At 43.8% G+C, this 18,687-nt stretch overlaps 1 protein-coding gene across 4 annotated transcripts in view; it reads right to left on the bottom strand.

The window, feature by feature from the left end:
• The window catches only part of SNX30 (sorting nexin family member 30), a 123,918-nt gene that overhangs the window by 31,843 nt on the left and 73,388 nt on the right, over window positions 1–18,687 (bottom strand). For all 4 annotated transcript variants that reach the window (XR_004054000.1, XR_004053999.1, XM_010370442.2 and 1 more), the window contains exons 4-6: window positions 13,868–14,026; window positions 7,967–8,162; window positions 5,694–5,893 (exon numbers count right to left, since the gene is read on the bottom strand). Coding sequence is in view for 2 of the 4 variants with exons in the window: in XM_010370442.2 (XP_010368744.1) it covers window positions 5,694–5,893; window positions 7,967–8,162; window positions 13,868–14,026 (555 nt within the window). In the remaining 2 variants the exon portion in view is untranslated. The remainder of the gene's footprint in view (window positions 1–5,693; window positions 5,894–7,966; window positions 8,163–13,867; window positions 14,027–18,687) is intronic.

Here is an 18,687-nt window from a genome sequence, read left to right as displayed (position 1 = left end):
TTCTTAAAACATTTATCTTGGCTTCATGGAGGCAATCCTCTACTTCTTTTCCCTCCGGCCACACGAACCCTTCCTTCGTGGGCTCCTTTGCTACTTGTTCTTTCCTCTTAAGGTGACAGACCAATAAATATTACCATGCCACGGGCGCAGGCCTTGACACTCTACGCACCTCAATCACATCTCCTCATATGATCTCCATCGGTCTCAGAGATTTAAACACCATTCATACACTAATGACTCCCAAATTTTTATTCCCATTCTGGACTAACTCATAACCAACTGCCACGATATCTCCACTTTAATGATTAGGGGGCATTCTGAACTCCACATGCCCAAAACAGTGGACTCCCAACTGCTCCAACCTGTTCCTCCCTGGATCCTCCCCGTCCCAATAAAGAGTACTGCTATCCACCCAGCTGCTAAAGCCAAAAACCCCAATTCCTTTCTTATTTTGCATCACTACAGCAGCAAGTGCCACTGGCCTGTCATCCAAAATATACCCCAAATCCACCTACGTCTCTACCACTGCAGTCCAGGCTCCACCACCTAGTTTTCTGCCCCTGGCTCCCTGTGACAGCCTTCTCAATGGTCTTCCCAACCACTACTCTCATCCTCTACAATCTATTCTCCATACTGTAGCACTAGTTGTCTTCTAAAAGTAAAAATCACATCCTGTCATCTCCCTGCATAAAACTAAATGGCTTCCCTTCTAGTCCTTAGAATAAAGTCCAGACTCTTGCTAGCCTTTAAGATGGTCTTTAAGATGCTACTGCATTTGGGAGGCCGAGATGGGTGGATCACGAGGTCAGGAATTCGAGACCAGCCTGACCAACATGGTGAAACCTCTGTCTCTACTAAAAATACAAAAAATTAGCCGGGTGTCGTGGCGCGTGCCTGTGATCCCAGCTACTCAGGAGGCTAAGGCAGGAGAAATGCTTGAACCAGGAGACGGAGGTTGCAGTGAGCCGAGATCACGCAACTGCACTCCAGCCTGGGCAACAGAGTGAGGCTCTGTCTCAAAAAAAAAAAAAAAAAAAAAAGCTACTGCAGGACCAGGCTCCTACCTCTCTTTGACCTCACCGCTTACCACTTACTCCTTTGCTCACCGGGCTCCACTCACACCAGCTTTTCTTATCTGCAAAGACTCTGAGCTCATTTCAGCTTTCAGACCTTTGCACTGGCTGCTCCCCTCTACCTAAAATGCTCCATCCTCTGACCCTTGCACAGCTCATTCCCATATGTCATCCAAGTCTCCAGCCACAGCCTTCTTCATCCACTCTTACTTCAGAACCTCATCGCACCCCAGTCATTCACCAAGACCCCTGATATAAGCATGTGCATTGACATAAATCTCTTAAAAATAAGATGCACAATGTGCGATCATTGTATATTTGCAAGTGTTGCAAATTTACCAAATTGTCCAATTTGATTACATACTTGCTGACCACCTTCTATGGATAAGGCAGTGTGGGAAATAAGATGGTCCTGCCCAAATCTTCATGAATAAAGCTTTTCCAACACTTGGCCTGGTCACGACAATGCTAATACTCAAAAGGCACTGCCAGAAAAGTGGTGAGGACTTCAAAAGGCTGTCTTTCAGTCCATCACTACCCTAATTTCATTTTACACACAGTTTACAGAATGTGAAATCCTACATAAGGGCTCACCTGTGGATGTCTGCAAGGTATTTAACTCGAGTCTGGGCTTAAGGGTAACCAACTTTTGGTACCCTCCTGTCCCCCACACACATAACCTTGTGACACATGCCTTCAACCGTCTTTCCAGTACAAGCTGTTCTCATTGTTCATGGCTTAAACTCACATTGTTCCATTTGTTCTGAGTGCCTTGATAATGACCCTGTTTTTCTACGCTCTCTACCTCCAAAGGGAACAGAACATACCTAGCCACAACTGTCCTGAAAGAGATACAACTGGAGGCCAGGCTTGAAAAGCCTGAAGTCACCCAGTTTGCCTCTTGGCAAGTAGTAAACACACAGCTACAAGCTGATTGGTCACTAAGGAGTATAGTCCTGTGGCCATGCAACAGAGAAAGATTTACCCACAAGGGTCTGTTTCTTCGTGTCAACAATGAGCAAATGAAACAGATGATCCTAAATGCCCTTTCGAACTCAGAGAGGAACCCCAACCACAGCCCCACCAGGACAGGACTTCGATGAGCCCTGGCATTTTCCCATCCGGGGATGGACCAGCCCTCCACCATGTCAAATTCCTAAGGCACAGACCACTACCTCCAAATGATGAAGACAAGCATTCACCATCAGGTTCCCTCAAGGCCATGATGAAGATAGACTGACAGAACCTCACCACACCAGTAACTCCTCACGAAAACCAACCCAGGACTTTCTCAGCTCTGAGGACCATTCAGCAGCTGATGAAGAATGGGCCACAGGCCTGATGTGGGGGCTCAGGCCTGTAATCCCAGCACTTTGGGAGGCCGGGGCGGGCAGATCACTTGAGGTCAAGAGTTTGAGACCAGCCTGGCCAACATGGTGAAACCCCATCTCTACTAAAAATACAAAAATTAGCCGGGCGTGGTGACGTGAACCTGTAATCCCAGCTACTCGGGAGCCTGAGGCAGAAGAATCGCTTGAACCCAGGAGGTAGAGGTTGCAGTGACCCAAGATCGTGCCACTGCATTCCAGCCTGGGCGATAGAGCAAGACTCCATCTCCAAAAATAAAAAGAACAGGCCACAGCCAGGCCTATGGCAAGTCCTCTGCTCCACGTTTAGTTTCCACACTGCACAGCAAAGTCTGCCCTGCTTATGTTTCAAAAATCAGAAAGCCACTTTGGAAATGGAACTATATGACTCTCTTGGAAAAAGAAAATATACTTAAAAATTCTTAAAGAGCAGCAATGTGAAAAGGTGAGGAAAGCCACTTAAGACACCTATCATTCTCCTGGTGTCTTTAGTACCAGCCACACAGACCCCAACAACTCTAGACACAGTCTTTGTTTTGCCATCCAATCACTCCTATCAAGGCCAGGGCACTCCACAGAGACGTTTTCCTGGTGAAAAGAGGAGGAGCAGGTGGCCCTGTTTCTTATTAATTGGACTCAGCTCAGCTACTATCAGGGATAGAGCTTGGGTTTCAGAGACTGCCAGTCCACACTTCCTCTTTTCCATGCCCTTCCCCAGACAAGACTGTGTACAATTAATTCCATTCGCTCAGCCTGATTGACCTGATTTTTCAGGCTCAGTAAACAAGAAACTCAATACATATGCCCCACGCATGGGGGGTAAAGAAAGAGCAAACAAATGTTTATTTGATATCTAACTTAAATTACATAAGCTTATGTCTCCCAGTGTAATAATGTTTTATAGATGCCAGATAAATCCTTGCTATATGACATTTTTAAATTGTGCTTCAAATACAAATATATACTAACTACTAACATACTTGCCACAGGCAAAAACAGAGTAATCTGTACTATAGTATCCCAGAGCTGTGTATGCACTGGATTTTTCATCTGGCAAGGTTAAGAGAGTATTTGATGAAGGGTGTGTATACGTAAGAGACAAATTCAGGGACACTCTAGGAATTGGAAAAACTTAGTTTTGTTTATAAGAACAGATACTGGACAGGCGCGGTGGCTCACGCCTGTAATTCCAGTACTTTGGGAGGCCAAGGCAGACAGATCACGAGGTCAGGAGATCAAGTTCCTCCTGGCCAACATGGGGAAACCTTGTCTCTACTAAAAATACAAAAATTAGCTGGGTGTGGTGGCGGGCGCCTGTAATTCCAGCTACTCGGGAGGCTTAGGCAGAAGAAGAATCACTTGAACCCAGGCGGAGGTGGTTGCAGTGAGCCAAGATCATGCCACTGCACTCCAGCCTGGTGACAGAGTGAGACTCCATCTCAAAAAAAAAAAAAAAAAAAAAACCAAGAACAGATACCATTAACTTGATAAGTGAAATATTCTGGTTCATTTTAAGGAAGTCAGGATGGCTTTCTATACTTGTTTCGGCCATAGGATCAAAAATTCAATGTGTATATCCCAATTTTTTTTTTTTTAACAAAAGTCAACGTGATACAGGAGATTGAGCTGCAAATTCACAGCCAGAAGTTTTGGTTTACAGCCTCAGTTCCAATAATTTCCAACTAGTGGTCTCAGGCTAATGATCTCACATCTGACTTTATCCTATCACTGCCATCATTTCCAACTTATAGATAAGGAAATTCATACCATTTCCCTGGTCACTGAGAGATCCAAATTCAATCCTGCCTTTGAAAGTGTTTTATTAGCAACTTTATTGCACACATATGAGAATGGGATTCACCAGAGGCTCCATTTTCCACTGTCCACAGTTTAGTACATATCAACCCTTCACACCTGATGGGACAAGATGGAACAAGGAGAATGGGTATGTGGCAGTTTGTCACTATTCTCTGTCCTTTGGCAAGTACTTCAAGTTTTCCATCATAGCTTGTTTTTATAACTAGTTGATTCATTATTTTTTATTCCTCTTCTCAAGCTGTACAATGTTTTCACGGATCTACGATCTTCCTGGTTTTACATTTTTACAACCCAATGTTGACTGACAGGTTTCTCTCTGGAATTCAGGTCAGTCCCTATTCGGGTCTTTCCTCATGGGATGCCCTAGACCTGCTCCAAAGACAGATTAATCATCTAGAGGTCTCCTTTGGGAAGTAGGAGGGTGCTATTTAGAGGTGGGCTTGTTCAACACTGAGCCACGTATCTTTTTCTATTGGTCATAAAGACTGAGCCTTTCACTAATCAGTGCCACCATCGCTGGAGTCTCCTGAAGGGATGTTCTCCAGCCAGTCTATGTGCAGACTGGGGAAGTTTCTGGTGTGGGCACTGGCACATTTCCTCCTGCACTACACTCCGGATTCTGCATACAGAATTTGAGGCCAAAGATTTTTTTTGTCCTCACAGTTCCTCTTCTTGTTCACCACTGCTAGACCAAAGCCATTCTCACTCTTGTTCCTTTTATATACCATCTGCCCCTCCCTATGTTGTAAAAAGCTTTCAAATTCTTATCACTTTTGTTCTAAAATTCCACAGTAACACGCTTTGGGTTGGTGATCTTTTCAATCCTTTTGCTGGGCAATTATCATGACCTTTTAATCAGACGATTTATGTCTTTGGCTTTGGGGGATTTTCTTGTATAATTCCTTTTACAATTTCCTTCCCTCAGTCTTCCCTGTTCTCTTAGGAACTCTTATCAGTCAGATGTTGAACCTTTGGGATTAATCCCCTATGTCTCTTTTCTTTCACATTTTCAGTAGTTTTGCATTTCTGTTCTATTTTCCAACTACTTTTGTTTTGTCTTATTTTAAGATTTCTTCAACTTCACCTTCCAACTTTATTATTCAGTTTTATTTCAGCAATCATGTTTTAACTTCCAAGAGCTCTAATTATCTATTACTGTTCCACAGCATCCTTGTTCTTGTTTCACAAACATTGTATCTTCTTGAACTCTCAGAGAAACTAGTAACAATTTCTTCCCAAACTTTTTGTTTAATTCATGTACTTGGTTCACCATGTGTTCCATTTATATGCCCATGATGTCAGTCCACATGTCTGATCCTGCCCACCCAGGAAGAAGGAAACTTATATCACATGTAAACAGGCAATAATCCATTACTTTCTGATAACTGCTATTACAAAGAAAGTATCCAAATACACAAGAAGCAAGTCAGCTTACCTTCATGGAGTCAGAGTATAAAATATATTCCCTGAGCACAGGTAGGAAATCTTCTGTCATGTCATCTGTCAGCTCTTCTAAGGCTGTAGAGCAGTTCCCAATGCAAGCTGATACACCCTCCAGGGGTTCAGCCAGCTCACCCTCCAAGGTGCTCCATGTGGAGTATACAGGCCCGTATTCTCTCAGCTCCACAAGATACTCTGAACGGGGAAGAGAAACCAATTAAAATCTGGCTGGGTAGCAGTCGCTGCTGTTACTAACTCTGTAATCACCACAGCCAAGAGGTCTCTACATGAACATATGTTTCTTTGGCCATTCACTCACCTGATCTCACTCTTCTTTAAACACAACACTGTTTCTAGCACAACTGCTTAAAACTCCGACAGCTCATGTTACATCAGTCCATCCCATCCCATGGATGGGAATGCCATGCCGCTGGATAATGGGCCTTATGGGGAAAAGCAGTAGCAGCCACATCCACCAAACATCTTCAAAAATAACCACTCGCCGGCCAGGCGCAGTGGCTCACGCCCGTAATCCCAGCACTTTGGAAGGCTGATGTGGGTAGATCACAAGGTCAGGAGATCGAGACCATCCTGCTAACACAGTGAAACCCTGTCTCTACTAAAAATACAAAACAAATTAGCCAGACATGGCGGCACACACCTGTAGTCCCAACTACTCTGGAGGCTGAAGCAGGAGAATGGCTTGAACCCAGGAGGCAGAGGTTGCAGTGAGCCAAGATCGCTCTACTGCACTCTAGCCTGGGCAACACAGAGAGACTCTGTCAAAAAAAACAAACAAACGAACAAAAGAAAATAACCACTCGCCTACCCATACTGTGAAGCAGTATTTTTTTTTTTTTTTTTTTTTTGAGACGGAGTCTTGCTCTGTCGCCCAGGCTGGAGTGCAGTGGTGCGATCTTGGCTCACTGCAAGCTCCGCCTCCCGGGTTCACGCGATTCTCCTACCTCAGCCTCCCAAGTAGCTGGGACTACAGGCACCTGCCACCACACTCGGCTAATTTTTTGTATTTTTTTAGTAGAGATGGGGTTTCACTGCGTTAGCCAGAATGGTCTCGATCTCCTGACCTCATGATCCGCCTGCCTTGGCCTCCCAAAGTACTGGGATTACAGGCGGGAGCCACCGCATCGGCCGTGAAGCAGTATTTTAACATGCAGCGGAGGCAGAGTTTCATATAGGTTTAGGGAGATGTTTTTAAAGGTTAAAAAAAGAAATCAGTCACAATGGATAAACAATGGCATTTTACGAAACATTTTGATACAAGAGATGTGGCCTTACACTGGCAGACTCACTCTCTCACTCGGTGGTCACCTCAGCCCCTTGGATCCCATCAGAATTTACTCCGCACCATCCTTAGGTGTGGATGGTATTCAAAGCTATCTCCAAAACCTATGGGCCCCACATGGTATCATCAGTGGATCAAGTAGAGGGAACAAGTACAAGAAATGAGAAAAAAAAATGTTGATTTATTTTGTCCCCCATAAAGAAAACCTGGCCCATCACTTGTCACCAGGAGTCTTGCCATTTCATCATGGCTTAGCAACCAATGAATGGCAACTGCTGCGGAATCCTTCTCAATGTGCTTCCCATGCCAGTGCGATCATTTACACTGTTCACGTCTGTCCACCCCACATGTATGTAAGGAGACAAAAGATCCCAACAATCTGGGATGCGGCAAAGCAGGTGGCCCTGAGAGGAGTAGGAAGGAAGTGGAGGCAAAAACTAGGAAGGATCAATACAGGCCCCGGCAACTCCCCCATGCAGGAGGAGTGGGTTTAAAATGAACCAGGATGGAGTGTGTGAGTCAATCACAAGTCTGAAGATTCATCAGGGTCGTAACTTTGGCAAACATAGGTCCCCATGCTGTCCTTTTGAACCATCTTTCTGCCAGAAAATGCATCTAAGTTTGTTTATTAAATTACTGTTCCCTATGGATAAAGGGCAGTTGAGTCTATGTCTCCACTTTTAAAGCTAAAGTTAAGAGCATAAAAGAGGAAACACCTGGCGAATCAGCAGTGCTGGCCATGGGAAAAGCAAACACAAGGCTGACACAGTAGGACAAAGGACGGGGTGCAAAGTGACATTCCAGTCACACCTAACTCCTCCCCTCCTTGTGTTTCTTTGATAAGCAAAAGATGGGCTAGTTCTGTCACTCCAGCGTTTTGCAGTTTGATTCTCTGTAGTACACGTGAATGGCATTTCTGCCAAAGTGGCTGCAGGGCATAATCAAGATCTCAACAGACAGCTCACCTATTTCTTCTTTGATGATCCGCTGGGCTATTCGATCAATGGTTCCCAGTTTGAGTGCAAACGTATCTAAGTAGTCACCTATGGCAGCAAACTCAAGCGGCCGAGTCCTCAGCTTGTAGCCGCCAGTGACGTGCTTGACTGACTCGCCCATTCTGGTCAGCAATGCTATCCCTTGCTTCTTGTAGGCGTTCAGGTCCTGAGGATGATATGTGAATAAGCTCAAAGCACTCACTCACTCACATGGGCAGGACTAAATAAAACAGCTTCTAAAAGCAGCTTCAGTTTGGAAATGGACGACTCGGGAAACAAGGAGCTGAGTTAGAGGCCCTAAATCACATTCACACGCGGAGCCTGGACGGGACGTCATAACCACCAGACTCAGGCTCCCGTGGGTTGACACCTAGATCCCTTTCAGCAGAGCTGAACTCCAATCCTGAAATTCACTCACCGGAGCACACTGCCCTTTAAACACAATGCTGTTTCTAACATAATGTTTTTCAAGTATCTGCTGATCCCATACAAAGTACCCTATGTTGTCTTTAGGAGCAAAACTGAAGAGCAGAGGTTCTGAGATCCATCACTCATTTATTTATACCCCAACTAAAGCCATATAAGGGGAGTAAAGGGTGGAAAGCAGGAAACAGTGACAGAAAAACATTGCTAGAAAACTCTGGCCTAGAATGGATGCTGTAAACAGCAAAACATTTTAACCCTGGATTTCTTGAAGGCAAAACTGGAAATATGCTGAGTTTCATAACCTATTGTATCTAAATATAGGCATGGTGGCTCATGCCTGTAATCCCAGTACTTTGGGAGTCTAAGGTGGGCAGATCACTTGAGGTCAGGAGTTCAAGGCCAGCCTGGCCAACATGGTGAAACCTCGTCTCTACTAAAAACACACACACACACACACACACACACACACACACACACAAATTAGCTGGGCGTGGTGGCGTGCACCTGTAGTCCCAGCTACTCAGGAGGCTGAGGCATGAGAATCACTTGAACCTGGAAGGCGGAGGTTTCAGTGAGTTGAGATCATGCCATCGCACTCCAGCCTGGGCAACCAAGCAAGACTCTGCCTCAAAAAAGGAAAAAAAAAAAAAAAGCATATCAGCCTGCCTGATAAAACAAGCTTCCTCCTATCATCAAACCCTAAGAGGAATCTATACCATCTTCAGGTTGTCCTGTGTCACCTACTGAAAGGTTAGCTTCCAAAATGGTTTTACAGAAGGTACAGGTGTCTGTTCCTCATATCCACCCTCAATACAAACAGAATGTTAATTCCCAGACTTAGAAGGGGATGACTAGAGGGAGATAAAGGAACCCAGAACAAGGACACAGCTTTCTGGTGACGTGGCCTGATGCAGAGGATAGAGCAGGGATGCGGAATTCGGAATTCACGGCTAACATGGCCCGCCAGTCCCTCCGCATTTGATGTACAATTTCAGGCTGAGGTCTCTACAGTATCTGAGTGTGGGCTCCTTTTGAATTCACTTCCTTCTTCGTTTCCTTCTTCAGGCCTTCAGTTTTGCTCTTGACCCACCCTTTCCTATTGAGGTTTCAGTGTGTATATATATATAGGTTTTTGTCCACAGTTCCTGGCTTACAACCTCCACAGCCCTTGTTCCAGTCTTTTCACTCTAATGTTGGGTGTGTTAAGCCTCAGGAAACAGAATCTCTCTGACCTTCTCCTGCCCTCCTTTCACCTGCTCCAAGGCAGCACTCAACTCTTCCCCAGGCTTTCTGACTATGGGTCATAAGGCCCTCATTCCAGACAGGGTCCCTCCCCACACCCTGGAGGATGGAATGCTGCTGTCACGAAGCTTCCACAAAAATCCAAGAGAGATGGGTTCAGAGAACTTCTGGAGAGCTGAACGTGTGGAGTTTCCTGAAGGGTGGTACACCCAGGGAGGGCATGGAAGCTCCACGTCCCTTCCCCCACGCCTCACCCAATGCAACTCTTCATCTGTATCCTTCGTGATATCCTTTATAGTAAGCTGGTAAATGTGTTTCTCTGAGTTCTGTGAACTGCTCCAGCAAATTAATGGAACCCGAAGAAGGGGTCACGGGAAGCCCAACTTGAAGCTGGATGGTCAGAAGTTTTAGAGGCTTGAACTTAATGTCTGACATCTGGAAGCTCTCAGTCTTGGGGACTGAGTCCCCAGCCTGTGGGATCTGATGCTATGTCCAGGTAAATAATGTGTGAATTAAACTGGTGGACATCTAGCTGGCAATTGCTGCTTGGTGTTTGGGGAAAATCAGCTCCCACCCCCACCCTGCAATTTGGGCAAACCCCAAACCAAGGGGCTTGCCCTACCAACGATCCCCTCTCCTGTCTGTATCCTCAACTTCTAATCCCTCAGCATGTAAAATACACCCAAGGCTGACCCATCTTTTTTTTTTTTTCTTTAGACGGAGTCTCGCTCTGTCGCCCAGGCTGGAGTGCAGTGGCTGGATCTCAGCTCACTGCAAGCTCCGCCTCCCAGGTTTACGCCATTCTCCTGCCTCAGCCTCCCGAGTAGCTGGGACTACAGGCGCCCGCCACCTCGTCCAGCTAGTTTTTTGCATTTTTTACTACAGACGGGGTTTCACTGTGTTAGCCAGGATGGTCTCGATCTCCTGACCTCATGATCCATCCGTCTCGGCCTCCCAAAGTGCTGGGATTACAGGCGTGAGCCACCGCGCCCGGTCAACCCATCTTAAAAACAGCAGCAATCTCCTCTAGTTTCTCTCCACCTCTCTCCTTCCCTTCAGAGTCAGGCTGCCTGAGAGAGTGTTCACTTTATAACTGACTGTATGACAAACTCTCCACCTACTCTCCTGCCTGTGAACATGTGCCTGATCTTGTGAATGGTTTACAGCTTTGTGGCCCTACTAACAATGCTGCTGTGAACACTCATGCAGATGCACCCTCTTTAGAAAATGCAAATCTTGGCTGAGCGCGGTGGCTCAAGCCTGTAATCCCAGCACTTTGGGAGGCCAAGACGGGCGGATCACGAGGTCAGGAGATCGAGACCATCCTGGCTAATATGGTGAAACCCCGTCTCTACTAAAAAATACAAAAAAAAACTAGCCGGGCGATGAGGCGGGCACCTGTAGTCCCAGCTACTGGGGAGGCTGAGACAGGAGAATGGCGTGAACCCGGGAGGCGGAGCTTGCAGTGAGCTGAGAGCTGGCCACTGCACTCCAGCCTGGGCGGCAGAGCAAGACTCCATCTCAAAAAAAAAAAAAAAAAAAAAAAGAAAATGCAAATCTTTTTAGGGAATAAACCAAGACAAGGATGGCCAAGTAGGTCTAGAGATTCCATTCTGTCCTCCCACATTCTAGACAAGAAACATCCTCAAAGGCTCGAGGCCTTCACAAGACTATAACTGAAGCCTCAGAGTCCTTGGAATTACCTCTGCAGACAGCATTTTTATGAGTGGGACTAGAGTCAAATGGGCTCACTGGACTGCACAGGCTCCGCTTCGAGTAGAGCTGTGAAAGGGTGTCCCAGTTAACCAAGTTAATTTACATGTTGAATAAAGTTATTTAGTAGTATCTATCTGATTGCTGTACCCACTCTGTCAAAGATGAAAATATTGACTTGAATATAGTTGCTATTGAGCGTCCCCATTTCTCCCAGCATTACTGGCTGCTGCTTTTTAATATATAGAGATGGGGTCTCACCATGTTGCCCAGGCTGGACGTGAACTCCTGGGCTCCGGTGATCTACCTGCCTTGGCCTCCCAAAGTGCTGGGTGTTACAGGCATGAGTCATTACACACAGCCTTACTGGCTTCTTCTTAAGGACACTTCTAATTTGTTGATAAGCTCATGTCATCACAAGGAAAAGGAAGAGTATCTCTGCATTCCCTAAGGCAGAACATGTAAGTGGCTCATCTAAGAACAAGATCAAGTTATTTAAGGTATGTTAAAGGAAAAAATGAGGCAGCTGGAAGAGGGGGAATAGGGTGCTGACATTTAATGGGCATAGTTTCAGATCTGCAGGATGCAAACGTTCTGAAGATGAGCTGCATAACTAATTTAAATATACTTAACACTACTGAACTGTACACTTAGAAATCGTTAGGATGGTAAATGTTATGTGTATTTTATCACAATTTTAAAAAATTTTAAAGAAAAGATAAGGCTGTTTAGCACATTTTGTTCAGCAAGTGGTACTGAACTAGGGCTAGAATTTGTTCTGTTTAAAGCCACCTTTCCTGTATTCACTCACACGGACTTGGATCTTGATCGAGGCAGTAAAGGACCTTATAATTTTTAAGTCATTTTCATACTGCTTAGCCCACAGACAGATAAATATCCTTCTCTCTCTCTCTCTCTCTCTGTCTCTGTCTCACACACACACCCTCTCTTTCCTACTTATTCTTCACGCATATTCCTAACAACCAGGGGTCCAAGCTTTTCCCTCCCTCTTCTTTTTTGTTCAGTAAACATGACTGTACTTGAGGGCTTTCTGGAAAATGGACCTTGGGGGAGAGAGTGAGTTGTGCTTTTGGAGAACAGGATGTATTCTACTTTGAATACGAGTTGAAGGAATTATACCTAAGGATTAGTTCGCCAGGAAATACTTATTTTTAAGACGTGTACCAGTCCAACCTGTAGGCGGGGAAAGCCTCTGGGAAAAAGAGACACTGAAATGGAATGTTGTCAATAAGGCTCAATGCCAAATGAGGTTATAAAACAAAACTAAAGGACTTTGTCATGTGGCTTCCACTGAGTGAAGAATGGCACACTTTCTGAAGTCTTTAATGTCAGCTAATGTTATCTATTTCTCAATTTTGCAGATTTGAAAAATAGTATCTGGACCACAATACCCTTGCCAACATGGAACATGTTACATATGGCCTGAACATGGGAACATGATACCTGAAACCAAACAGATGGGACTGGAGGGAAGCTAGCAGGAGGGTCTGAGCATGTGACCCCATTTCTGCAGACAGCGACAGTGCAGCACTTCGGGTTTTCTGGCCAGTTCTGCCAACAGGAAAGGGCAGAGAAAGGCCAGTGGACAACCAACTTGAGTTTGAATACACAGAATCTGGCAGCTGTGTGGGACCCAAATGCTTTATCTGGCAAATGTTCACCTGAAAGGAACATGGCTGCAGATAAGTAACAATCAGGCAGTCTGATACACAGGGATGGTGTGGCCTCAGTAGCCACAAAGACCCAGCTTGAGATCCTAGTGACACTACCTGAACAAGGACAAGTTCCCGGAACTTGAGTTTCCTTGTCTGCAAAATGCGGCTGCAAGTAATCACTCAAAGTGCCCTTATGAAGAACACCCTCACCAAACACTCAAATGTTCCTTCTCTTCCGTGCCCATTGTTGGTCGGACTGGCCTCACCCAGTCATACTGCCAAGTGTTTAAAGAAACACTTAGCTCTGCTTTTGGCAGAGCAAATATTCTAACTTCCTCTGCTGCTGTAAGCGGGTGGGGTCCTCGATGGGGGTGGGGATAGATTTCCCAAATATTAACATAGAATCCATCTATACGGACTTGCTAATGCAAAAAAAGCATGCTAATGCACATAGGTACCCCAAAAAAGACCAATTTTATGACAACCTTGTTACAGTGAACCATTCGCTCGTGAAGGTGGCTTCTGAAAGATCAAAACAGCTTTTTTTGTTGTTGTTTAAAGAGATAGGGTCTCACTCTGTCACCCAGGCTGCAGTACAGTGGTACCATCATAGCTCACTGAAGCCTCAAACTCCTGGGCTCAAGCTATTCTCCTGCCTTAGCCTCGCAGGTAGCTGGGACTACAGGCACAAAACATAACACTCGGCTATTTGTTAAAAGTTTTTGTAGAGACCGAGTCTTGCTCAGAACAGCTTTTAGGAAAGAGCCCCAAGAATGGTAATATGGGAGAAGAGTATGTAAACTTCTGCCCTTACCTTAGCAGTAAGGAAAACATTAAAGTGTTCATTGAAAGAGAGCACAGGATGATCCGTAATTCTTTTTAGAAATTTATCCAAAGCTTTTCTTCTGGTCTCCACAAACTCTTCTGAAAAACGATCCACAACACCTTTTACCACAAACTTCTCGGGAAGAGGCTATAAAGACACGAAGAAAAAAATCAGAGTAATGGATGAGATGGTGCAAGGAAAAACAACCAGGCTGGCACACAGTTCTATTACCCTCTGTCCAAGAAAAGTATTTCTTAATCAGGCAGATCTTCATGTAGTCATTAATATAAAGATTTCTGAAAAATATACATGGAGTAAATATCCTGTCAATTTTATAATGCAAGGAATAAAACACTAAATATAGTCTCTGAAATACATAAAAGTAGATATTTATCAAGTAAATTCAACAGTAATTTTTACATTGCTTCATGTAAACATGATATGATGGAAAAGTTATGGCAAGAAGAAAAGAGGAGGGGGGGAGAGGACAGGGAAGCGGAGGGGAGGGGAGGGAGGGAGGGAGGGAAGGAAGGGAGGGAGGGAGGGAGGGAGGGAGGGAGGCAGGCATCAACCACGTAAAAATATATTTAAATATTTTAAGCTTCTGCTCCCAGCACTTCATTACCCATTCATATTTGGTGAATGAATAAATTAGGTAAAGTCATGTATCTTAAAAAAATACCTTTTATAAGCCAATTTTTTGATTTAGGTTTATACTAAAAAATTCTTTAAAATGTAATTTCCTTTACTCCCCTTACTCAAATACATTTCTCTATTATACTGACTTAGAGCCAACACTGTCGGCAATTTAAAACTACCTGCCTACCAAGGGATCTTTGAGCTTTTAATCTGTTTCCATAGCAGTTTGATCAACTGCTTGATTAAAAAGCCTTCTTTATTATTACTACCACAGGAAAAAGAAGTATCTGCCATGCACCTGTTTTAAAATATTTGAGCTATGAAATATTTTAAAAATTGTACACTTAAAAAATAGATAATTAAATCTAATAGATATTTCTCTAAAGAAGATATCCAATGGCCAAGAAGCACATGAAAAGATGCTTAACATTAGTAGTCATCAGGGAAATGCAAGTCAAAACCATCATGAGATGCCATTTCATACCTACTAGGATAGCCATAATCTTAAAACAAAAACAAAAACAAATGTTGGTGAGGATGTGGAGACATCAGAACCTTTATACATTGCTGGTGGGAATGTAAAACATGCAGCCACTGTGGAAAACAGTTTCGTGGTTCCTCAATAAGTTAAATACAGAATTACCACTTAACTCAGCAATTCCACTCACACGTTTATGCCCAAAAGAACTGAAAGCAAGGCTGGGTGTTGTAATCCCAGCACTTTGGGAGGCCGACGCAGGTGGATTGCCTCAGCTCAGGAGTTCGATACCAGCCTGGGCAACATGGTGAAACCCCCTCTCTACCAAAAATATTAAATATAAAAACAATTAGCTGGGCATGGTGGCTTGCACCTATAGTCCCAACTATTCAGGAGGCTGAGTGGGAAGACAGCTTAGGCTCACAAGATGGGGAGGCTGCAGTGAGCAGAGACTGCACCACTGCACTCCAGCCTGGGTTACAGAGTGAGACCTCATCTCAAACAAACATTTTTAAAAACTTTAAAAAAAGAATTGAAAGCAGGTGCTCAAACAAAATTTTGTACACAAATAGTCATAACAACCCTGTTTACAATGGCTAAAAGGTAGAAGCAATCCAAATGTCCATCAACATGTGAATGGGCAAACAAAATGTGGCACATTTATGCAATGGACTACTATTTGGTCATTAAGAAAAAGTACTAAAACATGCTGCATCGTGGAAAAATCCTGGAAACATTATGGTAAATGAAAGACGCCAGATACAAAAGTCCATATATATGATTCCATTCACGTGAAATGTCCAGAATAGGCAAACCCATAGAGACAGAAAGTAGATGAGTGGTTGCCAGGGGCTGGAGAGATCGGAGGAAATGAGATGTGACTGCTTCATAGGACAGGGTTTCCTTCCAGGGTGATTTTGAAACTTTCAGAAGGTGGTGATAGTTGCACAACATTGTGAATGTACTTGACGCCACTGAATTGTAAACTATAAAACAGTGCTAAGTTTTTTAGCACAATAAAAGAGCATATTATATATATATCAAAATCATAAAGCATAAGAATAATACCAGTACTTATTAATCTACCACCCAACTTGACAGACACAACAGTGTCATTGACAAAGCTCCCTGTCAGTGGATCCCTGATCAGATCTCCACTTATTCCTGCCCCCATGAGGGAATTACAATCCTCAACTTTTTGGTCATTGCTCCCCTCTAAGTTTCAGTTTTAAAACAATGTGCTGTTCGTTGAACTTGTTTTTTAAGTTTATAAAAATAAAACTCCAGTTAATGTATCACTTAATGACAGAGATATACTCTGAGAAATACATTGTCAGGCGATTTCAATCATTGTGTGAACATCATAGAGTGCACCTACACAAACCTAGATGATGCGGCTACTACACACCTAGACTACACGGTATAGGCTACTGCTCCTAGCATGTTACTGTACTGACTACTGCAGGCAATTGTAACACAATGGCAAGTACTTGGGTATGTAAACATATTTAAACGTAGAAAACATATTTAAACGTACAGTAAAAATACAGTATTATAATCTTATGGGACCACCATCTATATGCCATCCACCACTGACTGAAATGTCATTATGCAGTACACAACTGTATACTTCGCTTTTGTCATTCAACATTATCTTTCTGCGACTTATCCATATTGATGCATGTTTAGCTACAGGAAAATAATTTTACTATTCCATAGTCATGCGCTATATAACTGACTGTATGACAAACTGTCCACCTAGTCTCCTGCCTGTGAACATGTGCATGATAGTGTGAATGGTTTACAGCTTTGTGGCCCTACTAACAATGCTGCTGTGAACACTCATGCAGATGCACCCTCTTTAGAAAACGCAAGTCTCTTTAGGGAATAAACCAAGACAAGGATGGCCAAGTAGGTCTATCAAGACAATCACATGCTTTTTCCTTTAATACGGTAAGTGGTATAAATTAATATATTTTCTAATGTTAAACCAACCTAGCAGTTCAAGTTCAAAGTAGGACATTAAACACAAGCATTTAACTCCACAACCTCCTCAAACCCCCATAATATGGCAATAAAGAGGATTTTTTAAAATTATTAACCCTGAAGGACAAAAACAAACCAGAAATAAGACACAGCAACAAGGATTAGTGGACTTAGCCAACCCAAAAAAGCAGAACACTAGGCTACTTGGAGTAGGCCTAGTAAACCTAGATTTAGAACACATAACCTTGAAAAGATTTAGGAATTGGTAACACCAACACCCCACGCCCTGGAAAAGAAGTATTTGGAGTATGAGGGAATTGAGTGCCCTCAACTTGAAAGAGCTTTAGAAAGTATGTTTTAGTTGTCAAGAGTAAAGTTTCTGATGCCATGCTTCCTGGGTTTACCTTTCGACTTTGCCACCTACTAGCTGTTTGCCTTCGGTCAAGTTCTATACATCTCTTGGAACCTCAAGAAGTTGGTGCTAAGTAAAAACTAATAGCATCAACCTCATAGGGTTGTCATGAGGATTAACTTAGCTAATATGTTCAAAGTGCTTTGAATGATTCCTACCACAGAGTAAACACACACAAGTTTGGGTGTCTTTGTTGTAAGACTGGCAGCAGCTTCAGGGGACTACTAATCTTCAGGGACATCTAGTGTTCATTTAACCCTTGACATGGTGGGAATATTCAGAGAAGATGCTAAGAATACTGGGGCATTCTTTACAACAGAGCAGGAGTTCCAAAGGACACAGCGGAAAGGTTTGTAAATGAAAGAAGAGAGGGGAATCAAATCAGGAATAAAATTACAGAGCCACACAAGGATAACATGTCCACGTGTGACACCCAGCAGAGCTCACGCTTGAGTAGAATATTCGAAATGCAGTGCTGGATCAGACGAACGGGCCACTCAGCCCCATGCTGGCCCAGTCCAAAGCACTGAGAAGTTATCTTAATGGGATATGGCTGTCCTTCAGGATAATTCCTTTATTCTGGTCAGTTCTTCTCTCCCCTGTTCCTTTAAGCAGCCATTCTCATAATCCAGCTTTTCATGCTAAGCAGATTACTGTTTTTCTGAAGTGAGAACCAGGTGTAAGAGCATCAGATGGAAATTTCCTATTTCGCTTCCTCCACAGAAGCCCATCCACTGGGCATCACCCTTACCTCCATTCCTTAGTCCCTGTGGACAACAACCCCTCCTCCCCTAAAGCTAAGCACTCCATCTGTGTCCTTGACCCATTTGTTCATTAGGGTGCACCTGTCATTTATCTCTTCTCTGTATCTTCAACATCTCCTGTCCATCCAGCTCTATTCCCAGAATCTATAAAAATATGGTTGGTGTTTCTTCCTAAAAAATATGAATCCAATCACCCCTTGACCTTATATCTTCTCCCTTCTCCTTCCTGGCTCATTCTATCTTTTTGAAAGGAGTCACTTATCTTGACTTCACTCTATCCCATTGATTTCTCAACCCCCAGCCTTCCCCCAACCCTCAAAACAAAACCGGCTGTGATACTGCCTTCAGTGTTGGGTTTCTCTGCCCTATCCCCACCCAGCTCAGAAACGGCCCTTTTAAAATTGAGAGCCAATGACTTTCTAATTACCAAATCCAGTGGATATTTTCCTGTTATCACTTCATGAGCCCCGTTATGATACTCTCATTTGCTTCTGCTGAATAGGACTTGAGAGAATGGCCTGAGGCACAA

Source organism: Rhinopithecus roxellana, chromosome 16, assembly GCF_007565055.1.
Source record: "Rhinopithecus roxellana isolate Shanxi Qingling chromosome 16, ASM756505v1, whole genome shotgun sequence".
In the NCBI taxonomy this organism is placed as follows: Eukaryota; Metazoa; Chordata; class Mammalia; order Primates; family Cercopithecidae; genus Rhinopithecus; species Rhinopithecus roxellana.
Note: the sequence above shows the minus strand (reverse complement) of the source record. Positions and strands in the feature narration are given on the sequence as shown.